The sequence below is a fragment of the Sebastes umbrosus genome, chromosome 12 (assembly GCF_015220745.1).
Source record: "Sebastes umbrosus isolate fSebUmb1 chromosome 12, fSebUmb1.pri, whole genome shotgun sequence".
NCBI lineage: Eukaryota > Metazoa > Chordata > Actinopteri > Perciformes > Sebastidae > Sebastes > Sebastes umbrosus.
The window spans coordinates 25534088-25556407 of record NC_051280.1 but is presented as its reverse complement, the minus strand read 5'-3'; the positions used below and the strand labels follow the sequence as shown (position 1 = coordinate 25556407).

Sequence of the window (22320 nt, the reverse complement as noted above, 5' to 3'; positions counted from 1 at the left end):
AAGACTTGTGCACAAAAAGACACGTATGCAATGTTGGTTTCTCATGGGGTGAAAACCCTGAGTTTTGTCTTTCGATGATCTACTATGTGAATAGATGACACGACCTACTATTGGGTGTAGTATGCTCCTATTGACCCTCATCTATGGTGCTTATAGACTATTTAATAGCCTGACAATGCTAATTGGCTAAAACTTTTACATAGTAGGTTGAAAGTAAAATATCATTTTGAATGTGTAATTTCCAGTCTTTTTGAAGTGATTTTGCCAATACTGACAATATTGTTCAAAATCTGGAAGCCTGATCAAGCCTGCACCAAACAGCTCCTGTATGATTTATAGGAACACACTCTCTTTAGTATGAACACACACTTTCTTCTCTTCGATCGCGCCTTTTTCACTCGAATATTATCTGCTGTCACCTCCCACCAGCCTAACAGTAATGCATCACTTTCCCAGAAAAGATATCCTTATCACTGTCAGTCCCACCCATGAGCTCTGCAGGGGGGGAAGCCCACGGACAGTACAATCTACAGCGTGAGAACAATCAGCCTCTAACAGTACACTTGTGAGAGACAATGTGAGGCGGACAGCTGGAGTCCAAGATGCTGCAACACCTAGACGCCCCTGTGGAGACAGAGGTGATAAGAGACTTGATGTCTTTTGGCACAGTTGTTCCAGGAAGTCTTAAAGAAATATCAGCAGAACCATTGTAAGATACTAGAATAGATGAGGAAGCAGTGACTGCTAAATATGGAAACACTACTGAGTAGTAGCACACCTAGGCCTATCAGAGCGTGCATTAAAGATGATTATGAGGAAGTAGGGTTTAAAAATGGGGATTTACACACGTCATTCCTGTCCATTAGGATTCCCAAAACCCAACAACCCTTAATAAATCTCCAGTTCACACTTGTACTAATGTGGAAAGTGCTTAAATGTTTAAGCAGTCACTGATGCTGTGCAGAGACTAGTATGGATGATGCAATTCTCATCCTGGATGAGAGCAGCTGGGGTCCTTGCTGGGGAGGGTTGGACATCTTTTTTTGGTGTGCTGCAGACGAACGATATGATATCTGTCTAATAACAGGCCCGAGTTTATGCACACAGGGCTCGGCTCCAAAAGACTCTGACATCTTTAGTTATGTAATGACCCATGTCGGTTTGGGACAGAGTGAACAGTCCACCTTTAGATATTTATGCTCAGCATGAGTCATGTAGCCTGTGGTGGTGTGGGTGCCACATGGGTCAAACCATCCTAGAGCTTTTTTTCTGCATCTCTCCTTGTGTGAATTCCATTTATTTAATCTAAATGCAGGACTCTTGCTTGGTGCTGATTATAAGAAGCAGTTTGGTTTGTTCTCACCATGCAAACAATGTATTTTTACACATTTAAGAGCTCTTTAACTCTTGTTCCATACAGTAAAAAACAGCACGTACAATTTGCATAAAGCATAATTAAGCTTACGGCAGAGTTCTCTTTCCGTGCCATCTTGTACTTTGCAATAATTCAAATGAAGCCCTGAAGTACATTGCAGTTTGAAGCTGGATATTATGCATTTGTAGCTGGGAGTGAGACAACAGTGACCACAAGTGGTTGGAATACAGAACAACATCAAGAGTGAGGTAAAAAAATATTTATTGGACAAACATGTTAGCCTCTCAGACTTTTAGCAGAAGCACATCTGCTCATTAACAACATAATGCATCACTCACACACACATTCATGTACAGCAACAAACAGACATACACACACACACATACATACATACATAAACACACAGCTTCACAAGATGGGACATTATTTCTTTTAGTGGCTGGGTCGGAAGGGGAACGGCATCCCCGTCATGAAAGGCTGAGCGGGATACTGAGGGTGAGAGGAGGGATGGGTGGCGACGAGGGGTGTGTGTGTGGGGTGTGTGGGGTGTGTGGGGTGTGTGGGGTGTGTCGGGTGTGTGGGGTGCGAGGCGATGGGGGAGTGAGCTGCGTGCGGGCTGAAGGCCAGTGGAGGGGTGTGGATGTTGTTGTAGTACATCACTGGGCCTGACAACACCAACTGGAGCAAACTGGGGGGAAAAAAACAAGGACACAGAGATTAAATGCTCATACGGAACAAAAAACATAAAATATAAATAATTTTTAGGCATCACAACAAAAATCTTAGGGTTGAGAAACAAAGGACCCCGATGAAATGAGTGACAGTGAGTGCTGCACAGTTTTTCTGGCTTCAAAATTGATTTACTGTTCTTAAACATGCCACTTTATATTAGTAAAATATTACAGAATTTGTGTTTATATGTAATTTATTCTTTACATTAATCAAACGTAAAACAAATGTGTGTGTGGAATTAACCTGACACTCGTTGGCAGGGTGCTTACTGTAATTATGTTGATTGTCAGTTCACTCAATACACAGCAGGCTGAGGAAAGCACTATTCTTAAAGGAAAAGTAGCCTGGAATTGTAGCAGAAATCAAGTGTATGTCTTAACCTTTTTTTAGTAAAAGTGTAACTTCGGTATTTTTCAACCTGGACCCTATTTTCACATGTTTTTGTGTCTAATGGGGAAAACAATTTTTCAAATTGGTCCAGTGTTAAGGGATAATGTTGTAACCGACGGCTGCTAAACGAGCTGCAAGGGCAAATGAGCAGGGTCAATGTAACGTCCACTAAACGTGCTTTTTGTTGCCACTGACGGGCTCAGATTGTTATTATAAGTGTCTGACAACATTATGGAAAGGACCCTACAGAGAAATAAAATATTTTCTTTACCCTTCGCCTGATGCGGTCTGTTTGTTATTGTGTCCAAGTTCCGCTCAAGGACAAGTCTTGTTTTGAAATCTGGATATATCTGTATACTCTGGCTTAAATAAATACAGATGGCCATCGAATTCAAATACCTCATCCACATTCAGCCATGATATTGAAAATGTTTTAGATAACACTAAGCTACGCTTTCTGTACTCCAACACAACAAACGCTGCCCGGCTGTTGCTTGTGTTTCCACCATGGATGTATTCCACCGCTGTCTCCCGGTAACACGTCACCTCGCCAGATTTCAGAATGAGACTTCTCCTTGAGCAAGACTCTTTCTAAATGTCAGACACTTGTAAGAACAATCAGAGCCTGTCATGGAAAAAACAAGCACTTAAGTGGACGTAAATGACTCTGCCAGAACCATACTTCAGCCCGTGAGCAGCTGCCCTCTACAGCGCTCTCCCTCAATATTGGACCAATTTCAGAAATTGTTGTCCGTATTAGTCAGTTAGACACAAAAACATGGGGAAATAGGGAATTGGAAAATCCAGATTGAAAAACACCGGTTACATTTTGAATTACACTAATAAATGTCCTTATTAAATAAAGTTACAGCGTTGTTTAACTAAAATGGTTTTAGTTAAATAATGCTGCACACAATGTGGATCAAGGCACAGAGGAGGTTTACTCTTAACATGGGGGTATTCTCTACATATAGGTAGATAACCCTGAAGCTGATGCTGTGCTTATACTCTTGTTCTGTATAGTTCTAGCTAAAACCAGGTAACCATGGAAATGGTTACAAGTTAAATGGGTAATGGACAGTTAACGGTTCTTACTTGTTGTGTGGCAGCCGGGAACAGATGGCCCTCAGGTCCTCTGTTGAGACAAGGCAGCATGAAATGAACACTCAAACTTCACCAAAGCATGACGAGACAATCCATGGGACGAGCGATCACACCAGTTAGTCAGTTACTTGTTAAGTATGTCAAATCTGTAGCTTTTCACACATTGTTGCCCTCTGCAGGTCTACAGCAGAGAAGGTGGAGATGTTGAAGGTTGTGTTGAAGCCTGATGTTCTTCTGAGTTTCAGTCTCTAGAAAACTGGGAAACGCACTAGCTGGGAAACTGTAATGCTATTAAGCTTATGCTTAATTTTTATTCACGAAAATACAAATAGTAGTAAAAGTCAAAAGTATATCTTTCAACCAGGACAGGTACGGCCCGACAAGCTCTCACCGATCTACATTACCATAACAGAGTACGGACTCTCCAACTATTGTAACAGTGCCTATTTGTTTTATGATACTCCACCACACAGATGGATTTATTGAGGTCTCTCTTGTAAAAACACAACTAATCCCAAGACACTTCCTGGATAATTAAAAATCTGATTAAATGAATTGACAATTTGCAATCCACTTCTCCAGCCTCTACCTCTGGACCACTTGTATCTTTCTTTTCGAAATCTTACCTCTCGAGCAGAGCATGGCTCCATTGGCCATGGCCACCTGCAGGGCCTGTGCCAGCCGGTCCAGGGCCAGCTGAGACAGCGCACGTGTGTCCACGGATGACGTTTGCGTGTGTTTGTCGGCCTGGTCCAACAGCCTGGAGAGGTCTGAGGTCAGTGCGGCCAGAGACTCCATCTGGAGCAGCGCCAGGCGACCATAAAGCCCCTTCTCATTTAGTATGTTCGGCAAAAGCATGAGGACCTAAACGTGACAGGAGACGGACAATGGCTTGATTATCTTCGCTGTGTATTTTGAAGGTGTTTTGCATGCTGCATGCAAATGTATACTGTAGGTAAATGTATCTAAACATACCTGGAGGACACTCAGATGGAGAGCAGAAAACAGAGGCCCCACCTCTGGTTCACTCTCAGTGGTGCCATTGGTTAACGCCTGCTTCTTGTCTCTACTGTAGGCCAGGGGGGCTTTGATGCACCAGCGCACCAACCCCCCTAATGGTGTGACATCGAGTGAGCTGATTGGCTGGTTGCCAGAGAGGGGCGTGTTTAGGAAGGTGATTAGGACTAGACGAGGGTCATCTTGGATCCATGACACAATCATCTGGAGGAGTTCTAAAGGAGGGGTGAGCTCCTCTGAAAACACACAACCAAAGATGTTGTTAAGATGACTAAAAGGATGCAAAACACTGCAAGAAAACACTCCAGGGAATTTTATATTTTCAGACATTTAACAGACAGAGGTCAAATGTGATTTTATAGTTTTTCAGGTCCCACATTTTATACATTTTTGCAATTTTGTGTTAACCCACCTGTGGTGAGGTCATACAAGGTGGTGACAGCAGTGATGAACTGGCAGCAGAAGCGTGGGCTGGCGCTGTGGATGTTCTGCAGGGTGGGCCCCGAGCCTGGCACCATACTACAGTAGTCGTCTACCAGCACCTGAGCCAGGCGCACACAGTACACACGGTGGGTTCTCTGCAGGACACAAACACAACCGGAGGCACATGTTCAGCACATCCATAGTACACAAACGCACATGGAAGGAGGCACTAAAGAGTTGAATACACAAAAGTACTAAAACACACACAAAACATAGTAAGTGTGTTTGAATCCTCACCTGTAACCAGCTAGCAGCACATTCCAAGATAGGAACCCTGCCCACAGCGATTGCCATGGAGACCAGCTTGCCTAACAGCGCCATTCGACTTTCGTCTGCCTGGTTGCCTTGGAGACTAAAGAGGGCGGAGAACATAAGCTGACGGACAGTGTCGCGACTCTGTTCCTGGAAACAGCTGCACATGATCTCCAGCAGCTGGAGCTCCTGGAGAGCACTCATCCTCTGAAAGAAAAACACAGACAATTAATTGGTTTATTGCTCCATGTGTGTGTGTGTTTATATACTGGATGTTGAGGGTCATGTCTTACCCTGGATGGGGTGTTTCTGTCCTTTGGTGCATGCAGAATGAACTCCTCCACCAGCTCCTGGGTTTTGGAGTCGACCTGAGGAGGCTGCCTTCCCGACTGCACCAGGTTACAGATGTAGATGTCCAGATGATACAGCAGCTCCTTGGCTGCACTCAGCACATCGCGAGGCAGCAACGACTGACGAATGTCGCCCATCACTACCTAGCAGATACCCATAGAAAATGTAAAACCTTCATTAACAAGTCAAATGTGTTGCTGAAAATTCAAGAGTAACATGTTTAAGAACTGTTTCAAAATAGGTGATTAAACTGCAGTGGTGGAATGTAACTAAGTACATTTATTCAAGTACTGTACTTATTTACAATTTTGAGGTACTTCACTTGAGTTTTTCCATTTATGCTACTTAATACTTCTACTCCACTGCATCTCAGAGGGAAATATTGTACTTTTGACACTTATAGCTACTAGTTATTTTTTACATAAGAATCATATCATATGCTTTTAAAATATGATGAAGTATTATACTACAAATCTACCCAGTAGTATATAAAGTATATACATGTACTCCAAATTATAGAACTACATTAAAATGTATTTGCTAGTGATAAAAACAGAAAATTATAATATTCTATAATATATGACACTTTGAAAGGAGCCGTTCAGCATAATGAGTACCTTAATTTTAATTCTTTCAGTACATTTTGCTGATAATACTTCTGTACTTTAACTTGAGTAACTTCTGAAATTGGGGCTTTTACTTGTCATGGAGTAGTTTTTTAGACTGTGGTATTTGTACTTTAATTTAAAGGTCCCATATTGTAAAAAGTGAGATTTTCATGTCTTTTATATTATAAAGCAGGTTTAAGTGCGATATAAATACTGTTAAACTATCAAAACGCTCAATATACGGAGAAATACACACAGCCCGTATTCAGAAATTGCGCGTTTGAAACAAGCCGTTAGGATTTCTGTCCATTTGTGATGTCACAAATATACAATACTTATACCATTACACGGTTTTAAACATAAACATTCTAAATGTGTCCCAGTTTATTTCCTGTTTTAGTGTATGTGAATAACATCAGCTGACAGGAAGTAAACATGGACCCAAACTGTTGCCTAGCAACGCAATTCCGTTGCAATTCCATTGAAATGCACTAAAACGGAGCGTTTCAGACAGAAGGTAAATACAGGCATATTCAGGCAGACAGTATGAGGAAAATAAAGTTTTTTTTAACATTACAGCATGTAAACATGTTCTAGTAGAAACACAAAATACAAGTATGAACCTGAAAATGAGCATGATATGGGACCTTTAAGTACAATTTTTAGGTACTTGTACTTTACATAAGTATTTCAATTTATGCTACTTAATAATTCTACTCCACTGGATCTCAGAGGGAAAATTGTACTTTTTACTCAACTACATTTATTTTACACTTATAGCTGCTAGTTACTTTTTACATAAAAATCATATCATATGATTTTATGATATGATGCAGTACTACAAATCTACCCAATAGTATATTAAGTATATAAATGTACTCAGAAATGCTGATGTATAACATCAAAATGTATTTGCTAGTGATAAAAACAGAAAAATATAATATTCTATAAGAATATAACACTTTGAAATGAGCCATTCTGCTTTTAATTTTGATTCTTTCAGTACATTTTGCTGATAATACTTCTGTACTTTTACTTATGTAACTTCTGTATTACTTGTCATGAAGTAGTTTTTAGACTGTGGTATTTGTACTTTTACTTAAGTAAAAGATCTGAGTACTTCTTCCACCTCTCCATCAGTTGACATTCAACATTACATTAATACAACATGGGCATGATGTTGTAGACTTTGCTTTACAAAGTCTTGACTGAATGTGTCGGAAATGTGTCCAAAAACTACAATAAACCAGCTCTAGCTGTAACACAGCAATGCACTGATGCTCAGCCTGTGTTTACTTCCATCCATACACAAAAAGAGGAATATATCTGTGTTGTAAACTGTGTGTTTCCAGCTGTAACTGGACTCTCCTCAGGTGAGCAGCTCCACAGTGAGTCGGTCTCCTGCAGCCTGCTGCAGCTAGCTAGGGTTAGCATCTAGCTAAGGTTAGCACTTAGCAGGGTTAGCCAGCTAAAGAAAGACTGTTTTGTGTTCCGCAACAACTCTCAGGTTGGTTAGTTATCGTCGGAGTGTTTTCAAGAAAACACAAGTATGTAGTGGACGTCTTACCTTTGTTAAAAGCTCTTAATAGAGTTAGTAAATGAGCCGTTGAGAGAAGTGAACGGGCTCTAAACGACGACGGAACCACTTCCGGTTGCTACGGAAACCTGAGAGGGATAAACTGACGCCATTGACGTTTTTAGCGAAGTCAGCGCATGTGCTGTTTATAAATGTCAACAACATACTTTGTTAGCTCTTTCTGCACGGGGAACATCATAATCCAAAAAATAGACTTTAACATATTTTACAATACAAAGACCGTAAGGTGTTTAAAAAAAAATAATATTTGTTATTTTTGTTATCTCACACAGCATTACACAAAAGGAAAAAAAATATTGTTACATTTATTTATTAGGTCTCTATATTTACGTTAGAGATAAAAAAAAATAAAAATAACATAAAATAGAGATAAATAAATTTGCCTGTTTTAGCTAGCAAAAACCTCAAGTTTTTCTAAATCAAAACTAACTTTTTTTTGTATCATCTCACAATTCAAGATTCAAGATTCAAGAGTTTTATTTGCCATTTGCACCTATAATAAGTACATTGGAATTCTGAGCAGTTTACACTGAGTCAGCTTTAAGAAAAGAAAAAAGATAGAAAAGGCACAAGGTAATTACAGTACAAAATAAGTAGCACATTCAACTCAACACAATAAATAAATAAATAATTAAAATATATAATAAATATATATATAAAACGCCCTCAGTGTAGTTAATAAATAAAATAAACTACCCTCTGCATAGGAACGATACCCCCAGAATACAAATAAACAGTATATATGTTCCATGACCATGTTAAAAGAACTTGTAGCTCTCAAAAATATTAAAAAAAAAATAATAATTAATATATTTCAGACAATTACACAGTGGAAGGCAGCATATTGCACAGCATTACAGTCCATTCAGTTCAGGTGTACTGTGGGTCAATAATATATGGAGGTGCGGTGTGGGGTATTTGTGTCCCTCTTTAACGTACTTTGCCACCAGTCTTATTGTAGCTGGGAAGAAGCTTCTGTTCAATTAGGCTACATAAAAGATAAATTAGGCTACATAAAAGATAAATTAGGCTACATAAAAGGAAAACTATTGTTTGTTTATTTATTCATAGGCTTAAAAATAGCAGATTTTTATATTTTAAATTAAAGAAATATTAGTATTTTTTATATCATCACCCATAATTACTTAATAGGAATTTTTTTTATTTATTTTCTTATTTATGGGCCTATAGCTTTATTGAGATATATATGTTAAGTTAGCCTATTTTGTGATTTATTATCACTATTTACTTTGCTTATACTTATCTTATCCTCTCTCCTAATATAAGTATAAATAAACATGTTATTTTTCCTTCCTGTACATCTATGTATTCTCTGGGCCAATGGACGAAGAATATTAGTCATTCCTATTTAATTTAACAATGTATGGACATTTTGGGGATGCCGAAGCTCCCGGACTACCTCCTAAGGACACTTGACCCTGTTGTGTCATGTTAAAACATGTGATTGTGCTGTACGACTGTACCTGTTGAAAGGAAATGAAAATAATAATAAAAAAAAAGTTAGCCTATTTTATCAGACAAAGACTTTATGTTTGTCAAAATTAGGACATTTTTATGATCTCACCCAGAATTACTTAAAATAGTATTTATTTTCTTATTTATAGGGCTATATTTATTGATTGTCTTCTTATGCAATACCTCTTTTGTAGTATGATTTTTTTCGGGTAAGTAAAAACTCTGTGAAGGTGTGATACTAATGTGATAGCAGTGCTTGCTGGCCATAACGAACTTGACTTTTAAAAAGTGTCATTGTGTTATAACCATCATTTTTAACCCCATTTAACTGCAAGTTTGTAGACCTCATCGCATAATCGCAAATATGTTTGAGAATTTGTTGATCATGCATTTTCAATGGGCTTAAATATATCAGTGACAAATATATAAACACAAAAATTCAAACTGCTGTTTTCACTGCAGGAACTATATATCATATTGAAAAATCACTTTGGCACACAGTAATCCCTTCTAATCTACACAGGGGCGCGCCTCCACGCACCGGACCGCCTGATGGGTAAAAAAAAAAAAAGGAAACAGTGGTGCACTCTCTGCTGCGCGCTCCCGACACATCACTTCGGTCCTGCACTTTACCGTCCCGTCGAGTGATCCCAAGCAGCCCGCAAGATGACCATCAATACCATGGCTAAAGGAGGCTGGCACCGGGAGCAAATGGCATGCTTTCGAAAGGTACAATTATAGGAATTATGTCTGTCAATTCTTATAATGTGAAATATTATACTGTAGCCTATATATATAAAACCCTCTGTGTGTGACATACAACCAGTGCAAGGATAGGAGAACAAGTTATGAAAGGGTGGAACATTCAATATGAGTATGTTGTTTTATCTGAATGTCTGACTTATGTATGTTTTGACTGCTTTTTCTATATTGTGTGTATCTGCATGCATGTGTGTGTGTGCATCTCCATCTGTGTGTGTACATCTCCATCTCTCTCTGTGTGTGTGTGTGTGTGTGTGTGTGTGTGTGTTCCCCTGACAGATGGAGAAAGTGATTGTGGCCATGCAGGACCCTGACATGGGCATGAAGATGAGAAACCAGAGGCTCCTCATCACTATCATTCCACACGCCATGACAGGTGTGTGTGTGTGTGTGTGTCTATATGTGTGTGTCCCTTTATGTCAGTGTGCATTAGCATCTGTGTGTGTGTGGACATGTACGTTGCAGCTTGTGTTTGTCCCAGCGCTCATGCATAATGCAGCGGTGGATTTTTTGGAGAATACTGTGTGTGCTTTGCAGAGTAGAGAGAGAGGAAGTTTGTCCTCTTTTTCTTGTCTCCTTTATTTCTGTCTCTCTTTTTCTTCTTCAGGGCGTGACATGATTGCCTGGTTGATCCAGAAGTACTGTGTCTGTGAGGAGGGTAAGGAAATGGATTGATGCATATATATTTGTGTTTATGTGAGATAGAGAATATTTGCTGTGATTCTCTTGTTTATGTTTTCCTCGCTTGTTGTGTGTCGTTGCCTGTGCGTTGCTAGGATATGGTGTTTCGTGGTAGTGTGTAATGTGGGGGCTGTTTCCAGTAAACAGGAATGGTGTGAGCCCCAGAGGATCCAAGTTTGATTAACTCACCTGATGATCTGGGTTTGATTAGCGTCCCCGTGGAGGTTCTTCACCTCAGGAGACTTTGCAGTACCTGAAGTAAATTAGAGGGCGGAAAAAAAAGTAGCCTGCTGGTCCCTTCTGAGCCTCGGAGCAGACTGAAGGAGGAAAGAGAGGAGCCAGTCAGCAAGGGAGAGAGAGAGAGAGAGAGAGAGTGTGAGTGGTAAAAGCTGATTAAAATGCATTACACAGCTTTTTTTGGTAGCTGTCAGTCTCAAAAGTAGGGCTCTTTACCAAATGAGGGGAGACTGAAGATTGATGACGCATTTCATCACTGGGACGAAGCTTTGATTTGAGAGCGATTGCTGACAGGGTGCAGGTGTTTGATAAAAAAATGAATGATGAATGAAGCAGTTTATATACTCTGAATGATGCATACAGTTTGTTCAGTTTGAGAGCTTCATCCTTACTGAAACAGCTCTTTCAGATGCCATCAGACATCATACAGTTTACAGCCTAAAGAAACCATGAGACAGTCCTGTGATTAGTTTCTTCTGTGGTGTTTAACAGAGGCACTGCACATCAGTGGCATGCTGGTGAGATACGGCTATATATACCCCCTCAAGGAGCCGAGATCTCTTGTGTTACGGCCTGACGAGTCGCCCTACCGCTTCCAGGTAAGTCCCTCATGCAGTATGTTTATTCAGCTGATTAGACTGGTGTCAGGCTGTTAAATAGGCGTTATCAGTCACTATAAGCACCATAGATGTGGGTCAATAGGGGCCTACTACACCCACTAGTAGGCTTTATCATCTATTCACATAGTAGATCACCGGAAGAAGGTATAAGAGAACACAACACCGTAGTAATTATGACAGGAGAAGGAGTGGAAGTCAGGCGCTGTAGTATAGACAGCGTGAAACTTCAAAAGGGGTGGAGATACACAGGACTTTCACCCAGGAGACAAGACTTTGCATCCTGTGTGAAACCAACAATGTGAAGTTGTGTTTGTAGTTATTTTAACCCAAAACTTTTTTTCTCTAAACTTAAAGTGTTTTTTGTTGCCTAAACCTAATGAAGTTGTTGTTTGTTGCCTAAACCTAAAGAAGTTGTAGTTTTGTTGTCCAAACCTAAAGAAGTTATAGTTTGACTGCCTAAACCTAAAGAAATTGTATTGTTTTTTGCCTAAACCTAAAGAAGTTGTAGTTTTATTGCTTAAACCTAAAAAAGTTGTTGTTTTGTTGCCTAAACCTATAGAAGTTGTAGTTCTGTTGCCTAAACCTGAAGAAGTTGTAGTTTTTTTTTTGCCTAAACCTAAAAAAGTTGTCTTTTTTTTGCCTAAACCTAAAAAAGTTGTAGTTATTTTTGCCTAAACCTAAAGAAGTTGTAGTTTTATTGTCTAAACCTAAAAAAGTTTGGTTTTACAACATGTTAGAACGTGTTGCTTTTAAGTTCCACTTTCACTTTCACAACTCAGTAGGTGTAGTAGGCCCTTAATGACCCACATCTATGGTGCTTATAGCGACTGGTAACGCCTATTTAATGGCCTGATAACAGTCAAATCGGGTATTTATTCCACCTGCTTGTAAAAACCCACCGTCCCTCCTTCCAGTTTAAATGCTTTACGACTTTGGACTCACATTCTCTCCATCTATCACTGGCTATCTCCCTTTCTCTCTCTCTAAAACACTCCATTAGCCCACTTTCTAATCCCCCATCCATCTGCCACTCTCTGCTGCCACTTTTTCACCACCAGCTTCACGATCAATCTCTATCAGAAATGTCAAAAAAATGTCACTTGTTTTTCCTCAGACTCCTTACTTCTGGACTAGCACCCGGTGGCCTGCCTCAGAGCTGGACTATGGTGAGTAAGGAAATGCCAAAAACAAACGAGAGAGAAGAGTTATTTCCCACCCATCGTGTGACAAACTATAAATAATTCATGAAAGCCATCACTTCAAATATAACTTCTCAAAAGAGTTCTGTTAAGCATTTGCAGGCGCTGTGGGGAAAAACATACAGATGTAGATCAGGGCACAACTCTCTTAACCTCTGTTTTCATTTCTTTCTGTATTGTTTTTGTTTTATATGCCATCAGCAATCTATTTGGCAAAAAAGAACATAAGAAAACAAGGAGAACTGATGGAATATGAAAAGGTGAGGAAAGTGTGTGTAAGTAAGAGAGAGTGAATGTGTGTGTGCGTTATGAATTATGCAGTAGTCTGAACTAAAAGGCCTGTTATTATTACTTTTCTAAATTCTAGTCTTGTTTTCTCTTTTTTTTTTATTCATCCGTTGTTCCCTTTCCTCTCTTCCTTTTTAGGAGAGGTACAGTGTGTTACACAAGAGGATCAACCACACCTGGGACTTTGTGGTGATGCAAGCCAGAGAGCAACTCAGGTACACCCACACACCCACAAACACGCACAAACACGTAAACACTCACGCAAACTTACAGTGTGATTTATGTTTAGAGCATCCAAACAGCGGCGGAAGGCTGACCGCATTGTACTAGAATGTCAGGAGCAGGCCTACTGGCTCATCAACAGACCCCCGGTACGTTTACTCTCATTGTACTTTACTGTAGTGTACTATTGTATCATCATCATTATTATATTATACTATACTATAGTATACTACACTACACTACACTATACTATACTATTCTACACTACAGTGTTTTCTACTCTGTTGGATTAGAATATCTACTACACTACCCTACACTAATACTATACTATACTATACTATACTATACTATACTATACTATTCAACTATAGAAACACAACAGTATTTAAAACAGTCAGAAGTCCCACTAATGTTCACTCACAGTCCCTTCTGCCTCCTACATGAAATATTCAGCCCATCTGGTTAAAGCCGGAGCTGACAACAGGAGAAACAGAGAGAGAGAGAGAGAGAGAGAGAGAGAGAGAGAGAGAGAGAGAGAGGAACAGAGGGAGAGAAAACGAAAACTCATCATATTCCACTTTCTTTATGTTGCCTAAACATCAAAGCCGTCCATTTGATTCTTAGATGAAGACAGGTAGAGAGGAGGATCAGAAGGGAGGGAAAAAGTGTGTGTGGGGGCAGAAAGCAAAGTGATGATGGGAAGTGTAGCGGTACTGTGGGGGAGAGGAGAGGAGAGGAGAGGGTAAACCAGAGGACAAGGGTTTGGAGGAGAGACTCCATCTTGTCTTGCCCTTATGAATTAGGGACGAGGACATGGAGAAAAAGAAAGAGGAACTTGAGAATAAAAATCAGAGCCAGTGGAGTGGAAAGCTCAAGGAAGGATAAGTGCTCACTCACACGCATATTCTCATCTCACACACACACACAGTACATTTAGTTATTAGTGTGCGTATGTGTGTGCTTTTTTTTTCCAGCCTGGGGCACATAATGTGTTGGACATGGGTCTGGAGAGACCAAATAACTTCAGCGCACGAGTTACACTGGTCAGTGACATCATCAGATTTGTTTACTTCCTGTTTTAGCGTTTATTCCCCTCTGAAAAAACGTAATGTGATAACGCGTCTATGCTTGCTTTCCTTCTTTCTTGCTGCTGGGGATTGTTTCAAAGTAAGTGTCAAAGTGAGCCGTGCTATACTATGGACAATTACAGTACATTGCAATATTTTTTATAATTATACATAGAGGTTAAAAATTTGAGGACATGACAAGACATGATAGCCAAACCTCCATTGTCCCACATGGAAATTATAGCTGGTCATAACCATTTCTAAGTAGCAGCGGCACAGAAAAATATCCATCTTTGATGATAATTAAATATATATTATGTTTTGATCAGTATATAATCTCATGCATACTAAGCCATTGTTTGTATGGGTGGACACATATAGACACGGGGAGGCTTCCTTGTTCTACTGATATGACTGTATAAAAGTATAATGCAGTCAATGTGTGACCCAAAGTGATGACACTGTATTTCTCTTTACAGAATTAGAACAGTGACTACTTCAAAAGTGAGGTAAACATCATACATAATGTATATATACCCTCACTTTAAGTACATTGAGTGTATGTTATAGCTCGCTTTGTGTGTGTTTACATTTGTACATTTGCTTCTTTCTTTGTTTACAGATCGACACTTATAGAAGGGCCCTTGGAAGAAACCGTGTAAAGTCATCCATCTGCCTAGAAGGGTACGTGTCATGCACAAGTACACATACACACAAGGACTAATGGACTTGTAGTCCCGGACTGCCTGAACCGAACTCTCCAGCACGCACGCACACACACACACACGCATACACATGCACGTAAGGCTTAGTGCTCCCACTATAAGAGCCACTAATGGATGCTTCCTGAGGCAAGTTGGAATTAGCAGCCATTAACTCTTATGATCTGCAGCACTAATACAATAATACCGTGTGTGTTTGTGTGCGTGTGTGTGTGTGTGTGTGTGTGTGTGCATGCCGCTGCATTTATGTGTCTGTGTGTATGTGCAGTTTTGTGAAATACAGCGAGCAGTACCTGAACCATGACCCCATTATGCAAGGCTGCCTTCCCAGTAACCCCTGGATCTCTGATGACACCGCACATTGGACAATGAATTCAGAAATGTGAGGAAATACACACAGATATGCACACACACACACACACACACGTTATAACAAATCTAAACTGCATTTTAGTTTAGCTGGTTTTAAGCTTTGGTAGCATCTCTTAAAGGGATAGTTTGGGTGTTCTGAAGTGGGGTTGTATGAGGTATTTATTTATAATCAGTGTATTACCTACAGTAGATAACAGTCGACACGCCCCCAGTTTGGAGAAGCAGACAGGAGTTGCCGCACAGAAGCAAAGCAATGTACTGCTGTGGATGGGACCGGCAGCAAAAAATATTTTAGCCACCTAAAAGAAAAGCCCACCTAAAAAAATCAATATCAGTTTAAGTGTACCCTGTATTTAGAATATTTTCGCTGGTTTACCGTGCCTTGAGACTAGGGTTGGGCGCACAATATTTTTGTCCAAATACCTCAATATCAATATTGCGACGATATTGTAGGGTTGACTATCGGTGCGTTCACAAAATATTTAGACAATAAGATTTTTGATAGCTTATTATTTGGATAATTTGGATATAATAACTAATTGGGTAAAGGCAAATAATAGAACAGCTAGAACAGTCTGGTATGTTTGGAAAATTACTTTACTGTAATGCAGCCTTTAAAACCAGGAACCAGGACACTTGTGCCAAATTACGATATCCAAAATCTAAGACGATATATCTGGTCTCATATCACAATATCGCTATAATATCAATATATTGTCCAGCCCTACGTGAGACAGCTAGACAGTCAATGCTTCAGACGGAAAACCGATGCTGTTATCTATGCGCTCGCCAAAGCCACCAGACTCCATTGAAAAAACAGTAATTTTACCTCGCAGAACACGGTAGTTGCTGGTCTACCGCTGCATCAGTTAGTTAGTGTGGTAAAATTACAGTTTTTTTCAACGGAGTCTGGTGGCTTTTGGGAGAGCATGAACGGATACAACGGCTTCAGTTCCATATCAAATATGGTGGGCCTTTTAGGTGGCTAAAATACATTTTGCTGCCGGCCCCGTCCACAGCAGTACATTTCTTTGATTACGTGCGTTAACTCCTGTCTGCTTCTCCAAGCTGGGGGCGTGCCGACCGTCATCTACTGTAGGTAATACACTGACTATGAATAAGTACCTCATACAACCCCACTTCAAAGCACCCGAACTATCCCTTTAACATGTCAGTTCATTTTTGTAGTTCAAAGTTATCACAGTAGCTCACAGTGTCACAGTGGATGTGTTTGTGTTGTCGTTGTGTTACCGTGATCAGGGTACCTACACCGACACGTCTTCGAGTTGAACGTTGGAGCTTCAGCTTCATGGAGCTCCTCTGTGACGACATGGGGAGGCGGGAGTTCATGACCTACCTGGAGAAAGAGTTTAGTGGTAAGAAGGAGTGACTGAAATGTTGAAATATATTCAAAATACAAATGTTAAAACATTTGCTGATTAGGTTTGGTGATCGGACCCGACCCAACTTGGTGTGAGGAATTCAGACACAGAATATCCCAGAATATTTCCTACACCTTCTTATTTGTATTCTAAACCACCTTCAGGTTGAATATAAATTGGCAATTGAATGCTGCAAATGGAATTATATATAGGGAACCGTATCGCAATAATAGAGAGAGTAAAACTAATTTAATTGTTATCATATGACAATCATCTTAAATTGATTCTTACTCTTACTAGCATTCAGAATTTCATTATCTCCCCTAATGACATTTTCCAATCCCAGCGGTGAAAGATGGAAGAGTTGAGGTAGTGGAAAGGAAGATTAATTTCATGATATGGTTCGTTGAGAGGATGGAAAGAGTAGATAAGGAAGAAGAACAGAAGCAGGAAAGGGATCTGTTCATCCATGCAGACATATGAAATATTGCCAGGGGCCAAGGTTTTCCACAGAGGCCAGCCATGCTATAAAAAGTCTCTAATTGTTTTTATCACATTTCCCTGCGTCACTGTTGTGTTATTCATCTCCATACATACCCGACACCTCACTCTCTGTCTCTCTCTGCTAGCGGAGAACCTGTGTTTCTGGCAGGCCTGTGAGGAGATTAGGCACGGAGAAAGTTCCAAGATCATAGAGAAAGTGGAAGACATCTACAAGTAAGCGTACAAGCACACACACACATGCAGAAATATACACTTATATTTACCGTCAGATGACTGACAATCTTTTGTGTGTGGCTCAGGAACTTCCTGGCTCCCGGAGCTGCCCGTTGGGTCAACATCGACAGTAAGACGATGGTTAAAACTCTTGAGGGGATCAGACACCCGCATCGTTTCGTCATGGACGACGCACAAATGCACATCTACTTTCTCATGAAGAAGGTCTGACCTCTGACACATTGTAGATTGACACTTTAACCTTTGGATATGGAAAGACAGTACACTTGTCTTAACTTGTCTTAATTGTCCATACCAATGGTCATGCATGTTTTAGCCCCTTTGCCGTAAATCAACTATACTTAACATAACAGCTAATTATTTCCCAAACCATACTACTGTGTGACAAATTTGAATGCACTTTTTCTCCTCTTCCAGGCATCCAATGATTTAAATTCATTTATATAGAATGTGAAAATCTTTTAACAGACTTTTGATAAGTATTTGAATGGTGTCATCATTTCCTGGGATATTAAAATTTGCATTATCGTTGTGTGGTAATACAGTGTGGACTTTTTAAATCAGTCTGCACTTAAATTACATTATCGTGCAATGATAATATAACATTGCCAAAAATGATTGCAGTTTTGGTGTTCAGTGTGATGGGAGGTACTGCTCAAGCAAGCTTCACGAATCTGCTAATCGATTTTCATACCATTCAGAAGAGAAAAGAAAAATCAATGGCTGCCTGGAAGAGTAGGATTTAAAGAGGACCTATTATGCTTTTGTGCTTTTTCCCTTTCTTTTAGTGTGTTATATAGTTTTTTGTGCATGTAAAAGGTCTGCAAAGTTACAGAGCCCAAAGTCCAGGAGCAGGAGCTCAAACAGAGCGTTTCAGACAGAGGGTGAAAAAAGGTGCTGGTATGAGAAAAGTAAAGCGTTTTTTGAACATTAAAGCATGTAAACATGTTCTAGTAGAAACCCAAAAGTATGGACCTGGAAATAAGCATAATAGGTCCTCTTTAACAGGGATTTAACAGGGTTTAGATCTCCAGGGGTAGGTTGGTATAACTGTGTGTCATCAGCGTAATTATGATAACTTGCAAGGGGTTTCCGGATTTTGTGGCTGCACAAACTGAACAGCAGTGGACCCAGTATTAACCCCTGAGGGACGCCACATTTGATGCCCTTTCCTTTCCTGGATATACAATTCCCAACAAAAAAATTGTCATCCATTCAGATAGAATGCAAACCAAGCACATTTTATTATGCTTCCGCACCGGCAACAGCGCGATTATGTTTTCAGGTTGTCCATTCTCGTGAACGCGATATCTCAGGAACACCTTGAGGAAATTTCTTCAAATTTGGCACAAACGTCCACTTAGACTCAAGGATGAACTGATTCGATTTTGGTGTCAAAAGTCAAAGGTCAAGGTCACTGTGATCTCACAAAACACGTTTTTGGCCATAACTCAAGAATTTCATGCAAATGTCTAACAGGATAAAATGATTTAGTGATGACATTATTGACAGACATGGATATAAACTGCAACTTGACTGGTTGGCGGAGCCATACAACCACAAGGCGGTAATTCTAGTTTGGTCAAAACATACATTTTCTGTCAACTTTAGGTAGATATGGAATTCATTTCTCGTCCATAAACTAAAAGCAGACACATCACAACAACTTTAAAGGTTAGGAGACAGTTATTAGAATGTGTTTAGGTGGTAATGTTGTATTTGTGTTTTTGCGTTTAGGACTCTTACCCAAGATATCTGAAGTCTGACCTATACAAGAACATGCTGGTCAAAGCTATTGTCCCCCAGGAGACAAAGAAGAGGTGAACTTCGAATCAATTACAACTTTTACTTTACTTATACTTTACTACATTCATTCGCTAACATTTCACTCCTTCCTCTCAGCGTGTTCCCCTTCATGAGACGCCAGCGGCACTCTAGCCCCTCCCCCGCTCAGGCCGTCGCCCAGACGATGGACGAAGACGGGCACGCCAAGGGGGCCGGGCATGCAGGTACCAACTCTGCAGGCGGCTCCCATGTCTGATGTCGGGCCAAAAAACAAAAAAAACAAAAACGTGACAATCTCGGCCTCCATTGTCTCTGTCGGTCACCATAGCAACCACCCAAGGAGTTCTCTGCTTTTTCTTTCAAGTCAAGCTGTCTGTGTGAAAGCCACAACGCTTCAACAGTACCAGAGCTAGGACTTCAACGTTAGAGCTTCCTCTCAGAGCACAGGTGTTAATGCGTACCTCAGCAGCATCACATCTTATTCCCCGAGCACGGGCAGCGAACAGCAGAGAGGAAAAAGAGCTTTTAGTGCTGCGTAGTCATCCAGCATCCCATCCCATCTCAAACAATCTGTCCCGTTCTTCATATTGACTCCTAATACCAAGTCTTTTTTTCTCCCTCAGTAGCTTTTATATAGAATCTACTCTGTCTCTCATAAGCAGGTTTAAACAAAAGCATTGTTTATAGAGCAATTGAGATGTAAAATATGTATTTAGTCAAAACTTTACCTCAGCATGTGTACGATTATCGTACAGTTTGCTTGTTTTGTTCATCCCATGCCGGTCGTCGCTGTTAATTTTGCTCGAGCATGTTTTTCATCCCAATAAAATGTCACAACAGCATTCAGTGTTGTGTTGTGCTCTCAGCGCTGCATGCCGTGGTGAACTGTGAGTGTGGATCTGCTTTTATTCTTTGACTTCCTCTCGCTCCTCTCTGCTCTCTTTCATTCATGTGTTCTATTTCTTTGTAGACGTGGGATCTATTTTAAGCACAAAGCCTTTATATGGTTTGTTTTAGCATTTATTAAACTCCAGATGTGAAGGTTTTGTAATGATGAAGTACTGAGTAGAGTTCAGTCACTCAGCCCATTTCACAGCTACTTCCAGAAGCTTAAAAACCAGCTGCTATTTGCAGAAAACATTTGCTCAGGTCTGTTTCCTACAGTGACATCTGTCTGCACATGCTGTTCTCTCTCTCGCTCTCTCTTCCGCTACTGTGTCTGAACTTAGTAACTTCTTTTCACACCTTCCTTCTTCATCTAATAACCTTTCGGGTTTTACTTCCCTCCATTTAGTCCCGAGGGAGCTGCAGTTTCTTTCCTTTTCACTGGACTGGCTCCCTCTACTGGCTGTATGCAGTCAAAGTAATACTAGTTTTACTTATTCCTGTAAATTAGTGGATCCAAACCATTTTGTCTTGTGACCCCTAAAAATGAACAATGTCTACCCTTTAGTTAATATGAGTTGTGAGCAGTTCAACCACCATTTTATTTAAAGGGGAACTACGCCCATTTTCAAAAATCATACACTTTTATTCCTATGATCTAAGACAGTCCGAAAACTAGAAAAACTCTTAACTAGGGTTATCATAGGGTATAAAGTGAACAGTGAATGGGAGACTGATTTTGAGAACCCACAGGGTGTTTAGTCAGTTGTGAAACAGAAAATGTTCCCATATACTTATTATATTATGTAGTCATTGTCTGTGGATCAGCTCCAGACTTTATACCCTATGACATCACAAGTTTGAGTTTTAACACTCTAGTTTGGGGATTTGGGAGAGAGTTGTTCATGTTAACTAGTATGTTTTGGACTGTCTTAGACCATAGGAATAACATGTATGAATTTTGAAAAAAGTGAGAGGGCTGGGCGCCTGGTTAGCTCAGTCGGTAGAGCGGGCGCCCATGTAATAGGCCTCAGTCCTGACCGCGGTGGCCCGGGTTCGAATCCGGCCTGTGGCCCTTTCCGCAGCCACTCTCTCTCTCTCTCCCCCCTTTCCAAGACTCTATCCACTGTCAATAAAAAATGGTAAAAATGCCCCTAAAAAATAACTTAAAAAAGAAGTGAGAGGGCTGACAAGGTGAAAGTATCCAGTATTTCAAAAGAAAAATATAGCAAAAACAAATGAAAGAATATTTACAAGAAATAAATATAATTTTGAGGAGAAAGAAATTTATTATTTTTCCTTTTTTTATCCCTTTAATCATCTTGAGACAGCTCAGATTGATCTTAATCCCAGGTTGGGACTCACCACTACTACTACTGAGCAAGGACCCCTTTCAGGTGACAATTCAGGTTAAAGTTCACTGATTTTACACATACATGTCAGGTTACACATCATAAGGAGGTCTACTCAGTCTGGGAAAACTGTTGTATAATATCTTCTATGGCTGTGGAGGAGCTAAAGTCTGGAGTTAGACAGAAAACCTGTGTTATAAACTGAAAGCGTGGCGTTTTAAAGATAATCAGGATCTTATGAAAGATAATTTTAAATTGCATAAGGGAAACAGGATGCAGTACTTTTGAACTCATTCTCGGGATTAAAAATCAGGATATGTCGGCCTTTGATAACGAAAAACAATGAGCAGTTAAGGCTAGACGCTGTGACCTGCAGCACTGATCTGTGTCAGCTTTGCGGGACCTGAGAGCTCATCAGATTTACTAATGGAGGTAAGCCATATAAGGGCAAACATACTCATGCACAAGCACGCAGACTGTGAAATGTGTATTTCAACACAAGCACTTTCTATATTTCTGAGGATTATGATAATCCACTTCCCTCCATTGCCCCATCCACTCTTAGTGTGTGTGTGTGTGTGTGTGTGTGTGGGGGGGGGGGGACATTTTGAGACTGAATAAAA

The 22320-nt window shown here is 40.2% G+C and overlaps 2 protein-coding genes across 3 annotated transcripts; one reads left to right on the top strand and one right to left on the bottom strand.

Moving 5' to 3' along the window:
* Positions 1-1618: 1618 nt before the first annotated feature.
* On the bottom strand, positions 1619-8013 carry c12h7orf26 (chromosome 12 C7orf26 homolog). 2 transcript variants are annotated; one of them, XM_037788598.1, is made up of 8 exons: positions 7880-8013; positions 5647-5847; positions 5339-5560; positions 5031-5196; positions 4577-4854; positions 4228-4465; positions 3593-3632; positions 1808-2063 (listed from the first exon to the last, which is right to left on the bottom strand). In XM_037788598.1, the coding sequence occupies exons 2-8, from the start codon at positions 5839-5841 to the stop codon at positions 1808-1810; spliced, it is 1395 nt and encodes a 464-aa protein (XP_037644526.1). In that variant the 5' UTR covers positions 5842-5847; positions 7880-8013. The 2 variants fall into 2 exon arrangements, with proteins under 2 accessions (XP_037644527.1, XP_037644526.1); XM_037788599.1 differs by lacking the exon at positions 7880-8013 and having other exon boundaries at positions 1619-2063; positions 5647-5841.
* A 1909-nt stretch (positions 8014-9922) lies between these two features.
* rgs11 (regulator of G protein signaling 11) lies at positions 9923-21170 on the top strand. The gene is made up of 17 exons (XM_037786458.1): positions 9923-10114; positions 10427-10523; positions 10755-10805; positions 11558-11664; positions 12800-12851; positions 13086-13144; positions 13311-13387; positions 13462-13543; positions 14369-14437; positions 14947-14970; positions 15084-15145; positions 15452-15565; positions 16816-16931; positions 17567-17654; positions 17741-17879; positions 19413-19495; positions 19578-21170. The coding sequence occupies exons 1-17, from the start codon at positions 10052-10054 to the stop codon at positions 19714-19716; spliced, it is 1422 nt and encodes a 473-aa protein (XP_037642386.1). The 5' UTR covers positions 9923-10051; the 3' UTR covers positions 19717-21170.
* Positions 21171-22320: the final 1150 nt, after the last annotated feature.

Bases quoted from the DNA above. Each gene is read 5' to 3' on its own strand.
- rgs11 (XM_037786458.1), top strand. From the start codon at position 10,052: ATGACCATCAATACCATGGCTAAAGGAGGCTGGCACCGGGAGCAAATG. The intron at 10,115-10,426 runs GTACAATTATAG...TTCCCCTGACAG, and splicing joins AAATGGCATGCTTTCGAAAG to ATGGAGAAAGTGATTGTGGC. The intron at 13,544-14,368 runs GTACGTTTACTC...TTTTTTTTCCAG, and splicing joins GGCTCATCAACAGACCCCCG to CCTGGGGCACATAATGTGTT.
- c12h7orf26 (XM_037788598.1), bottom strand. From the start codon at position 5,841: ATGGGCGACATTCGTCAGTCGTTGCTGCCTCGCGATGTGCTGAGTGCA. The intron at 5,197-5,338 runs GTGAGGATTCAA...TGTGTCCTGCAG, and splicing joins GTGCTGCTAGCTGGTTACAG to AGAACCCACCGTGTGTACTG. The intron at 2,064-3,592 runs GTAAGAACCGTT...TTTTCCCCCCAG, and splicing joins TCCCGGCTGCCACACAACAA to TTTGCTCCAGTTGGTGTTGT.